Consider the following 12,793-nt stretch of genomic DNA (forward strand, 5'->3'; position numbering starts at 1 on the left):
TAAGGAAAAATCACCTGATGGACAGAAGCTACCAAGCAAAGCAGTTGCTAGCCAGGTAATATCTACTCTGTCTCAACAGGAGCTTAAATACCCAACAGTTACTTAAAGTAGAGTGCAGTAAAATGATTTTAGAAGTTCTGGCACCGTTAGCTGCTAAAACACTGGTGAGTCTTTTCGTCTTAAGACAATTGCTGGTTTGATCCAAAAATAAATTATTCCTGCCCCAAACAAAAACAAAGAACGGAATTCTTAAAAGTATGATGCAGATGCCACAGAAAACAAAGATTAAGGAACCTCTCAGCAGGGTAAGTGGCCAACCTGCCAGACAAATAGAGATCTCCCTAACACAATGAGATGGGTTCTATGAACAACAGCTGGAAAAGAAGCCGGGTGAAATGTTGGCAGCAGTCACTGCCCCACAAGAAGTAAGGTCTGGAGACCCCACAGGCCTCTCTGCTCCATCCACGGCAAAGAGAGGCTACAGTCTCTTTAATTTATAGCAGCACCAACAGCAGACATGTTTTGGATGGACTTAGGCCCTACAAAGGGCCACAGATGGCACAGAGGCAGTTTAGGTGTCCTATGGCGCATGAGTACAAGCCAGGCTCCACTTTGCACCTTGCCACATTGAACATGATTCTCAAGAGTTTCTTTCTTCGTAAAAAAATAATACATTGTACATTCAAGCACTGCTGCCTCCGGCCTGGCTCCTGTTCCCATTTGGCACAATTTATTTTGTTTCACTCGCCTATTTTTGTTCTCTCCAATGATGCTCCATCTCAAGCATGATTCACCTGAAGTTCCAAGGGTGGGGCCTGCCCCCTCAGGCCAACAACCGCCACTCCCCTAGCAGCCCCGATGCAGTCGGACAGAGCAAGCCAAGGAGACTTGCCAAGGGCATTGTGCGTCTCTAAGAAGCTGGGATTCTTGCCAGGGACTGCTCACTCCCCTTGTCCTCAGCTGTACGCGTGTGGCCGTGCCCTTCAGCACAGTGGCTGTGCCTCCTCAGATTCCGCTAGTGAGGTCTGTGATTACTCGGGCTTTCACCAGTTTCCGCAGGAACTCCTTCTCCCTCTGGATGTTGTGCGTCCAGGACTGCAAAGAAGGTGGGAGAGAAGAAAGGAAAGGTAAGAGGTAGAGAGAAGAGGGTTGGGGGGGGGGAGTTAACCTCTGCTCTGCCTAGGATTGTACCTATCAGTCAGTGACCTTAGGGCTCTGATCACAGAGGCCAGCTCGCACAAACCTGGCAAATCAATAGCATGCCCTATACAAGCCTTCATTAAAAAAAAAAAAAAAAACTAAGATCTGAAGAGGGTTTCTCAAATACACAAAGGTACAACTATGCCAAGGGAGTTCTTTAAATCAGTTTAAGGAATGAAGTAAGGCCAAGAGGTCAATGTGAGATACTTCAGCCACTAGAGGGGTATATGCAAGTTCATGCAGTGTAGATTACATATCTCTTAACATGCTTTGGCTGGATCTACATCAAGTATGTAATAATGTGCCTGCAGAAGCAGCAAAAAGCATGGAAGCAGGTGGGACTAGCATCCACATGTCCCAGCCCCACGCCATTCGCTGCTGTCACCACCCTCTCCCCTCCCCTTCCACTAAGTCAAGCACACAAGTGCTAACATGACAATAATCATGCCACCACCCCTCCCTGAATTCACCTTTTCCCCTCCCTTACACCTTGGAATTTGCACATCCCAAAATGTGTAACAAGATCTGTTGTAACTGGGTATGCACTCTGTACATGCTCAGAGGTTACAAAATGCCTTTTGCTGACTGGCAGGAGGGAATGAGAGAGGAGAGTAGGTATGACTCACCTCCAAGACACGAAACAACCCACTACCTCAGAGAGCAATAGCCAGGACCCACCAAAGTGTGGCTTCGCTTTAGCTAGAAAGCTTCAAGGGGCAAAGAGGCAGTAGCAGATCTTCCTTTTAAGTCAGGAAGAAATAGATGGTCTACAGGTGGTAGGCAGAACGGGAGGGCCAGAAGTAAAGATGATCAAACCCCTAGGCACAAGTAAGAAGCCCTCTGACTCTCCTCAGCCTCTCTTTTACTGCAAGCCACTCTGAGTTGTCTCTGGGCTATCATGGACTCCATCTTGAGCAGATGTTGCTGAGATCACAAAGATCCAAACAACTGGAATTAAGATAATGGGTGACTTGTAAATGTATGCAGCTTCAAGAATCAATAGCCTATCCTAATTTTTCATCATTTGGGGCATGTAAACATTAGCCTCAGGCGACTGTGGTTTTATTGCCTTTTTCCTTTGTCCTCGCACAGTCTGTTGTGTTTGCAATTGCTGAGAGCATTTTTATTTATTAAAAGTTCTTTACATTTTGGATGAGGTCTGTCTGATCTCTGTGATCCACACTAAGCCCTGTTCAGTCACGCATCCCCAGCGAGAGGAAGGGAGGAGGCAGTGCTTGATCACCACTCCCATAGAGAATGTAAGTCAGAGCACTGGGTACCCTTGGTATCAGAGGGAGATGCAAAGGTCAGGGCTGCTCTGTAAGGCAGCACAGTGGCAAAGGGGTGCCTGAGTGCTAGCCCTCAGGCAGTTCAGATTATCTGGTGGCAGTACAGAACTAGAGTAACTCTGGGAATCAAGAGAGAAGCCTGGCTAGCCAGGAGATTTGGGATGACTGGAAAGCTCTCTTACTTCCACGTGGGCAGAAATAGGGGCTTGCCCTTAGGGCAGAAATATACACTACTGTGCAAACATGGGTTTCCCAACCTGTACTCTCACAACCCTTCTAGGTCCTCCTCTCTGATCTTGATCTACGCAGTCCCTCCCAAGCATCACCATCTAGATCCCAGTGTATGGTAATGCAACCTTGCTGAAGCCAAGGTGGTACGTGTCTGGTTAGAGCCCAGACAGAAGACCCAGAAATCTTAAGTATGCCACCTTGAGTTCCATGATAGAAGACGGGTCTAACACAAATGTAATAAATAAAGGACAACTTTATGAGGTGGGACATCTGAAAAACACTTTGCTAACATAGGTACTGCTAACCTGCACCAAGTTGATGGAAAGGTACTTAGGAAACCCACGCCCAAACGTGGAGTTATATCCTATGCATTGTGCCAGAATTCAATACTTCATCTGCACTGATTTCTCTTCTACACAACAGACCTCTTATTTTTTTTCAGTGGTAGCACCTCGCTTTTCGAATGCCCTCCCCCATGGAGCTTGCCTGGAACCTGCATTACTTTCCTTTAAGCACTATTTCTTTTTACCCTGTTTTCTAACTGAGGGGCTCCCTTTTTTTTTTAGTTGTTTTTCTTTTCTGCTTCTAGCATGAAGACTGTTTTACAAACATCATTTTAGGATTCTCTGAGGTGTTTTATGGGCCTGGTTTGTTTTTAATGGCTTGTGTGTATGTTGTTGGTTTTACTGTATTATTTTAATTTGTGACCCACCTTGAACAGGTCTCTGGGAAGGTGGCACATAACACTTTCTAAATAAATAAATGGCTCTTCCTGAAGTTTCCCCTTTCCTTCTGCACTCCAGGCCTCAAAAACAAGCAATGGAAAAGTCCCTGTCATGAGCTAAGAAAGGACTTCCCCAGCTGTCTGGTTCTGCTGGGATGCATCCTTAAATGATGCCCTGCCAAAGCCCACATCTATAGGACTACTTTTTATCTCATCTTCCTTCTGCATGCTAGAAAGCAAAGGGAAGCTGAGCATTGAGAATGCTGGAAGTGTACTGGATCTAATAGGTTAATCATGCAGAACATTTCAGACATGGTTATTACTGGGCCATGAAGACAGCTAATCGCTATCTCGTGCAGTGGCTGGCAGGGAGAAAGCAGCGGGGGCAGGGCTGAGGTCGTCAAGAGGTACACCCTGTTCTCTGCAAGACGAAGAATCCACTTAGAATCCCCTTTATGTTTTTGAATGGGAACAGACTCCTCAAGCCTGCAACTTTCTCCAAAGCGATGAAGTAGAGTCTGGGTCACAGGTCTCGGAAGCTGCTTGTCAGAGCTGGGCTTGCAGCTTCTTATCAGCATCTTCATCTTGCACCACAGTGATGTCCTTTCTCTTGGACTGATGAAAGAGAAGACTCTTTGTCCCTTCTTGTACTAGGCACAGGATCATGCAGGCTGAGAGGCTACCACCACCTATTTTAAACTTACATGCAGGCCAACATTTCCATATCTATATCTACATGCAAAATACCAAGCACATCATCACTCTGTATGACTGGAGAAAAAACTACAGATTCTGAGGCCAAATATCCACTGTTTACCAAGGGAGATTATAATGTGTTTTGAAAAGAAAGAGGAAATTCCCAAGGAGAGACTTAGGCCATTTATGCATGGGAAGTTTTGCCTTGGATTCGCCGCTCAATAGATGCACATTTTCCCCATCCAAATTCTCAAAACTCAAAAATCAGCCTCCATGCAGACTTTTGAGAATTCAGATGGAGAAAATGTGCATCGATTGAATGGCAAATCCAAGGCAAAATCTCCCATGCATAAACAGCCTTAGGTAGACAGGCATCTTGTCCAGCTAACAGAAACTAACAGCTGGATATTGAAAGCCAATCAGTCTCTAACAGACAAAGGAACCAAGTTTAGAAAAGCTGTATATTATAAATTATTTATCCATGGTGCCTTTAGGTTCCACATCTCACTCATTGCCTCAATGTCATGCATTGACAACAGATATTCATTATAAAACTCCTCTTTATTGCCATGGCAGAGTACAAACCAACCGCCTCCACTCTGGAATATCTTCCAGGGTCTTGCATAGTCTAAATTTCTTGGCAGACACCCATACCCAACCTGTCTAGGTTGCAGTGTTAGATACTTGCACTGAGATGGTGAAATTTCAGGATTCCGGGGTAAGGCCTCTGGCCATACGCAACTAGGAGCTGATTCATCCTGGGGACATTCCACCAGGTAAATGGGGCTACATTTGCTGATAGGAGAGCTGAGCACATTGTTTGGCATTAGGGCTGCTGATTGGTGCATAGCACTAACGCAATAGCCGCCTTGTGGCTGGATCACATGGTGCACTCACTCATTTCCACAGCACCAAGAATGGCAGCTAGTTGCAGGAAAACTAGCAACAAAAAGTGAAAACACTTTTAGCCAATGCTCTGATATAGCCATATGGACAGGAGAGATGAGGCTTACCCCCTGTACCAGCTCAAGTTACCAATTATAGAAGAAAATCTTACTGCAAATGACAGACATGGCTAATCAGGCAAATAAAACTGCATTCCTGAGCTTAGCTCTTATGGGGAAAGAGAATATAAAGAGGGAACAAAGGAAACATATTTTCCACAGGAGAAAGGAGACCAAGCAGTCACTGTTAAATTTGGCAGCCCTTGAGCATACATGTGCTTTGGAAGAGGCTCCATCGCAGATGTGCTAGCTACTTGAACCATAAGACAGCAACCTCTGTGCATTCATAACAATAACTGGAGATTCAGAATACCTTTGAGTGATAGCAGGGACTAACTATACCCTGGATAACATAATGAGATAAATTTCTTGCTATTACTTCCTTGGAATGACCTAATCTGGGAGCAATTTTGTTTAAGGGTGCCATCTAGATTCCAGGGTATGGTTGGAAGACACATGATACAGGAAATTTACTGAGCCTAAGCAGGCCTGGGTCTGATCAGTGCCTGAAGGGGAAATCTCCTGGTGTGAGCTCCAGGCTGAGAGCGCAGCTGGAGTCAAGGTAGAGTAGCTCAGAGGTTTGTTATGACGGCCTGTGCCCCGGCGCGATAACTGTAATCTATCATGGGAACCAGGCTCAGCCTGGTATCCAACGGTGCCTTTCTGATGTATATGTTTCAACCTGCCCGCTTTCCCCCACTTCAGTCCTCGTACCTTTTCCTGTAAGCTGCTGCTACACACCTTATGCTTCCCAAATAAACTGCTTCTTAGACGACTCTGTCTGGATGGTCTGTTGTTTGGGATTTGACAGGTGGACTCAGACCTTACAATAGGACTCAAGACCTTTTCATTTACTTTTTTATTTTAGTTCTTTTTGTATTTTCAAGGAATGTGGTTCTTGCCTCATTCCTAAAGTGCATGGCAACTGCACCTGGGTCTACTGGTTCCTCGTCGGGGGATTACCTGGGGGGGGTCAACCGAAGGCCTCTACCGCTCGAAAAATCCTCTGGCAGTTCCTGCAGGAGGAGACTAAGGATCGAATCTGGAGTGCCCAGAGGGAGGTCGACCGGCACCGACGTGAGGAAAGGAGGAAGGCCACCAGGTCCTACCTTTTAAACCAATTCCGTCATTTGAGTAACGGTACCGCTGGGGGTGCGCCGGAGGAGCGGACCCTGCTCACCCAAGAAGGGACTTCCTTACTAATGCAGTGGGTCGTGCGCACAGCGGCTCTTGAGGATTTGTTGGACAGTGCTTTTTTACGGGGCGCTATGGCTGACGGCTCCGGAGGCAACCGTTTTCAGTTCGAGGCGAGTAACGCAGCCTCCAAAATTGTGTTACGCATCATGGAACTACCACCGTCAGCTTCGGAAACCCAAATCAAAGAACTGTTGTTGTCAGATTTTGGGTCCGCTGCGACAGATGTGGCACGGCAAATAATGCCGCTGCTTACCAACCTGGAAGAGGTGAAACTGTTTCTAACTCCCCTGTTAGAGCAGGCGGCGGAACTGAAAGCGGCTGTGGCCAAAGCCGAGACCCGGACAGCGGAGTTGGTCGCGGCCCGGCCATCCGAAACCGCCACCACCACAGCCCTCGGAGCACGATCCAAGGATACTGGGCGCCTGGGATCGGGACCAGGTTCGGGAGAGCAGGACTTCTCGCTTTCGCTCTCTTCCGATCGGTCTTTTATGGCTGTCCCAAGACACCTAGCTCATCGTCAACGAGCTACCGTACACTATGCCCTGACACAGGATATCTGTGAATACCCGGGGGAGGGGGATTCGGACAGAGAGGATGCTGAAGACTGCAATGCTCCTTTCGATGTCTCTCAGGGGGGGTATGGTGGGGAAGCAGCCGAAGATTGGAATGCCCAGTTCGGCGTTTCCCAGAGCCAGCGTGGAGGCGGACCGGTAGATGAAGTTTCTCGTTTGCGCTTCCAGAACCAAGAATTACAGCAACAGATGGCCCAAATGCAAGAGCGAATGGATGCTCTATGCCATGAATGGAGACGGAGGCAACAATCCCCAGTGAGATTGCTGCCGCTGCCGTCGCAGCCCACCGGTCCTCCTCAAGTCCCACCACAAGCACCGGCACAAGCGCCGCCCCAAGCACCGCAAGCGCTGCCACAGGCACCCCTGCAAGCGCCGCCGCAAATCCCGCTGGGGTGGCCGGGGGGATTCCCCCCGCATTGGCAGTATCCGCCGCTGCCCCGTCCGCATGCATCCTTAAAAGACTTACGAGTGACTTTTAACGGCTCTACGGAAGCCCTACCCTATTTTTTGCATCAGGTAGACAGCTTCATGAGAGAGCAAAGACAGTGGTTCCCCAATGAGGACAGCCGGGTGCGGTACGTGTCCCCCTTATTACAGGGAGAGGCGCCGGATTGGATGATCCAACAGTTTGATTCACGGGCCAGATCAATACGAACCCTGAATGACTTTATGTGGGCCCTGAGAAGGTGTTTCGAGGATCCCTTCCGAAGTAACAAGGCTAAGGCAGCCATCTGTCAGAGGCTGCCTGACAACAGATTCAGACTCTGACGGAGACCAGATCCAGGGACAGAGTCCTCCTTCCCCACCCACGCTGACAGAGAAAACAGCTGATGACGATGTATTGCCAAGACATACCTTAAAGTTACCAGCTACAGAGCAGCCTAAAGAAGACCAGACGCCGGCCGACCCAGGAACATCAAGGAAGCTGCCCAGGGAGTCGGGAGACCATGAGGAACAGATGTCTCCTGGGACTCGTCGACGGAAAATGGGCCGGGTCCTGGCAGAACAACGCCGGCGTTCAGCCAGGTTGGAACAACAAAGAAGGAACCGAGACAGCCATGAAGATAGTGAGTGAGTCTTTACAGAAGCTGCCTCCCCCAGACAGCTGCAAGTATTTAGGAAGGCTGAGCCAGCAGAATCTGTGGAAGCAACGCATGGCGAACCTGCGGCAATCCACTCTGGCTGACGCTGTATCGACTCGGACTGCTTTCTTGACCCTGAATTCTTCTGGACTCCCTGCCTGACCTTGGACCGGCCCGACCTTGACTCTGCCTTTCGTTCTGACGGATTGCCTTTCACCCTGACTGACCTTGGACTGTTACTGGACTGCGTGATTACTCCCATTCCCAATTAATACAGCTGCCAGCTGTAGAAGCCTCGGCTTCAGAAACCCCAGCCTGTTGCCCCGCCTGCTGCAGGCCTCTTCAGAGCACCGTGCTGCTACAGGAGCACCCGCCCTAGTGGGCCAGCACAGATTGCTTCCACCATCGCGGTGCTACATCAGAGGAGGGCGCTGCAGAGAACCTAAGCATGGAGCAAACCCTGGAAGACCTGGTTGCCCAGAACCAGGCCCTGCAAAACCAACTGCAGCAGCTCACTGGAGTGGTGAGCCAGCTCCAGAACCAGGCAGCAGCTGCATCTGCCCCAGCCCCACGACCCACCAAGTGCCCGATCAGGGTGCCTGACAAGTTTGATGGGCGACGGGCGGATTTTCTCACATTCTTGGCTCAGTGTCGCCTGTACATGAGTGCCCGGGCCCAGGACTTCCCAACTGACCAGCTGAAGGTGAGCTTTGTCATCAGCCTGTTAAAGGACCGAGCTGCCCGGTGGGCTACTCCCTTATTGCTCCAGGACTCTCCATTGCTCCAGAATTACAGGCAATTTGAGGAAAACTTGAAGACTGCCTTCACAGAGGCTCACAAGGAGGGGCATGCTAACAGGCTGATTCGCAGGCTGCAACAAGGGAAACGCCCCGTGGCAGACTATACCACTGAGTTCCAGCTGCTTGCCCAGGACCTGCAATGGAACGATGCCGCTCTCAGAGACCAGTATTTAGAAGGGCTGAATGATGAGGTCTTGGATGAAGTAGCTCGGGTAGACCGACCTGCAACCCTCGCAGACCTGATTAGCCTCTGCCTTCGCATTGATGGTCGCCTGGAAGACCGCCGGCGAGTGCGCAGTGGGGCAAAGCCCAGAGGATGGGACCGTTCGGCTACTGCGCTACCTCAGCCCGCCCAAATCCCACCCAGAGATCAGGGAGAGCCCATGCAATTGGGGGCTGTCCGGAGCCGGCTGACCCCTGAAGAAAAGGAGCGGCGTCGCACTGCCAACTTGTGTCTGTACTGTGGTGGGGCAGGGCACTTCGCCCGCAGCTGCCCAGAGAAGCGACGCTGCCCGTTAAACTCCCGGCCCCAGGTGAATGCGAGCCTCTTCGCCTGGGGAGGATTGGGCCCCGAGGCTCCAGCCCCTGCGGAATCCAGCACCTCCTAGTTTCAGTTCGTCTTTTGCTGCCTGACAACCGATGGCTCCTGACCCATGCCATGATCGATTCGGGAGCTTCACGATCCTACATGGACAGTGCTTTCGCCCAGCAACACCAGGTGCCCCTACGAGCCAAGAAGAATGCCATGAAGGTGGAAGCCATCGATGGCCGACTGCTCCAGTCAGGTTCAGTGGATCAGGAGACTGTGCCTCTCTGGTTATATGTGCAGCAACATTCTGAGAGGACCTCCCTGGACGTCACTCATATGCCCCGCTTTCCAATGATCCTGGGCATGGACTGGCTACTGCGGCATAACCCCACCATCGATTGGCATACCCAGCAGATCTCCTTTCCTACCATGTTGAGCTCCTGTGCTCCAACCTCAGGGAAAGCTCTGCCTCCAGAATACCAGACATTCCAAGATGTCTTTGAGGAGACTGGAGCAGACCAGCTACCCCCCCATCGACCTTTTGATTGTGGGATCACTTTGCAGCCAGGGGCACCACTTCCCGTCAGCCGGTTGTATTCCCTCTCTGAACCCGAACGACTGGCACTCCAAGACTTTCTGGAAAAGAACCTGCAACGGGGGTTTGTCCGACCCTCCACCTCGCCTACATCCGCACCGGTCCTCTTCGTCAAGAAGAAGTGTGGAGAACTCCGGCTCTGCAATGATTACCGGGCCTTGAATAAGATCACCATTCGGGATCGGTACCCACTTCCCCTGATCTCCGACTTATTGGAACGGATTAAGGGAGCTACCATCTTCACCAAACTGGATTTACGTGGGGCTTACAATCTGGTCCGAATCAGAGAGGGAGACGAATGGAAGACTGCGTTTGGAACGCAGTATGGCCAATACGAATATCTGGTCATGCCGTTCGGCCTGTGTAACGCCCCTGCCGTGTTCCAGCGCTTCATGCATTCGATTTTCAGGGACTTGCTTGACCAGTATCTGATCATCTACCTTGATGACTTCTTAATCTATTCCCGGGACCCACAACAACATCGGCAACACATTCAGGAGGTGCTCCGTCGGCTGCGGGAGCACCGATTGTACGCAAAACTGGAGAAGTGCGAGTTCCATGTCTCTACTATAGATTTTCTGGGTCATCGGATCTCGCCAGCGGGCGTCCAGATGGACCCTGACAAAGTCCGATCCATTCTAGAATGGCCAGCCCCCAAGAATCGGAAAGAGCTGCAGCGATTCCTGGGATTCATGAACTACTACAGAACCTTTATCCATCGCTTTGCCGACCGGGCTCAACCCCTCACCCAGTTGCTTCGACCCAGGACTCCCTACCGGTGGACTCCTGCCACAGACGAAGCCTTCCAGTCCCTGAAACATGCCTTTGCGCAGGAACCTGTCCTGGCTCATCCTGACCCCTCGATCCCCTTTGTGGTAGAGACAGATGCCTCTAACCGAGCGCTAGGTGCCATCTTATTGCAGGCTACAGCAGGTACCGAGGTCCTGAGACCATGTGCCTTCTATTCCAGGCAACTCTCGGTCGCTGAAAACTATACTATCTGGGAAAAAGAGTTATTGGCAATTAAAGTGGCATTCGAAGTCTGGCGCCACCACTTGGAGGGGGCTCGACACCCAGTGGTGGTACGGACGGACCACAAGAACTTGGAGCACCTGCAAAACGCCCGCTGCTTGAGTCAGCGGCTGATTCGTTGGTCTTTGTTCTTTTCTCGCTTCGACTTCAAAATCCAATACATCCCAAAGTCCCAGAACAAACGGGCAGATGCCCTCTCCCGGATTTCCGAGACCAACTGCCTAACAGCCCAGGAACCTCCAGCTCCACCCGTCCTCAACCCCGAGGTCTTTACTGCAGCTATTGCGGCACACACATTGGTCACCCGGGTCCGAGAACAGCAATGGACGGATCCAGATACACAAGCCAAGATCCAGGAGATCAGCACAGGGAGGGTCCGTGGAACAACGAACTACTCCATCCTCGATGAGGAATTGTGGTTCCGGGGACAGTTGTATGTGCCTCCTGGCCCATTACGGGCTGAAATCATTCAGTTGCACCACGATACCCCACCGGCAGGACACTTCGGTCGGTTCAAGACCACCCAGCTGATTACACGAGTGTTCAATTGGCCCCGGCTGCGGGATGAGGTGTTCCGGTACATCCAGCAGTGTTCCACGTGCCGCCGAGCCAAGTAAGTGCCAGGAAAGCCGGCAGGGTTGCTGCTACACCTCTCGACACCACCCCGGCCATGGCACACCGTCACCCTGGACTTTATTACAGATCTCCCGGAAGACCAGACCTACACCACCATCCTGGTGGTGGTGGACTCCTTCACCAAGATGGGACATTTCATTCCATGCATCGGCCTGCCCACAGCTCGGGAGACGGCTACCCTGTACATCCAAAACATCTTCCGCTTGCATGGAGTTCCCGAGCACCTGATTTCGGATAGGGGGGTGCAGTTCACCTCCCACTTCTGGAAAGCCCTGCACAAAACCCTGGGAACCCAGCTACACTTCTCATCGGCCCACCATCCGCAGTCTGATGGGCAAACGGAGAGAGTTAATGCCATCCTGGAGCAGTATCTCCGGTGCTTCATCAGCTACCAGCAGGACAACTGGGTGAGGTTACTTCCGCTTGCAGAGTTTGCATATAACAATGCCGATCATTCATCCACAGGACAATCCCCATTCCTCGCAAACTATGGATACCATCCCCGATTCTGGCAGGCAGCACCCATGACCGAGACCGTACCTGCACAACGAATGCCCCGACCTCCGCCTCCTCCGCCCGTACTCGTAGATGGGCAAGAAGAGTTTGAGGTGGCACAAATTCTGGATTCCCGCCGCAGACGGGGAGTCTTACAGTACCTGGTGGACTGGAAAGGGTATGGAGCCGACGACCGTTCCTGGGAACCGGCCGATCAGATCCACGCCCCTGAGCTTCTACGGCAGTTCCATCACCAGTATCCCCAGAAGCCAGGCCCACAGGCCCTGGGAGGGGGGGAGGCCTTTGAGGGGGGGGATAGTGTCAGAGGCTGCCTGACAACAGATTCAGACTCTGACGGAGACCAGATCCAGGGACAGAGTCCTCCTTCCCCACCCACGCTGACAGAGAAAACAGCTGATGACGATGTATTGCCAAGACATACCTTAAAGTCACCAGCTACAGAGCAGCCTAAAGAAGACCAGACGCCGGCCGACCCAGGAACATCAAGGAAGCTGCCCAGGGAGTCGGGAGACCATGAGGAACAGATGTCTCCTGGGACTCGTCGACGGAAAATGGGGCGGGTCCTGGCAGAACAACGCCGGTGTTCAGCCAGGTTGGAACAACAAAGAAGGAACCAAGACAGCCATGAAGATAGTGAGTGAGTCTTTACAGAAGCTGCCTCCCCCAGACAGCTGCAAGTATTTAGGAAGG

General features: G+C 51.1%; 1 protein-coding gene across 1 annotated transcript in view; it reads right to left on the minus strand.

Annotated features, from left to right (window-relative positions):
* Positions 1 to 478: 478 nt before the first annotated feature.
* ST3GAL3 (ST3 beta-galactoside alpha-2,3-sialyltransferase 3) overlaps positions 479 to 12,793 on the minus strand; it is a 234,124-nt gene continuing 221,809 nt past the window's right edge. Inside the window, exon 13 of the mRNA XM_056867692.1 lies at positions 479 to 1,095. Coding sequence (XP_056723670.1) covers positions 1,006 to 1,095 — 90 coding nt within the window. The 3' untranslated portion in view covers positions 479 to 1,005. The remainder of the gene's footprint in view (positions 1,096 to 12,793) is intronic.

Source organism: Euleptes europaea, chromosome 2, assembly GCF_029931775.1.
Source record: "Euleptes europaea isolate rEulEur1 chromosome 2, rEulEur1.hap1, whole genome shotgun sequence".
NCBI lineage: Eukaryota > Metazoa > Chordata > Lepidosauria > Squamata > Sphaerodactylidae > Euleptes > Euleptes europaea.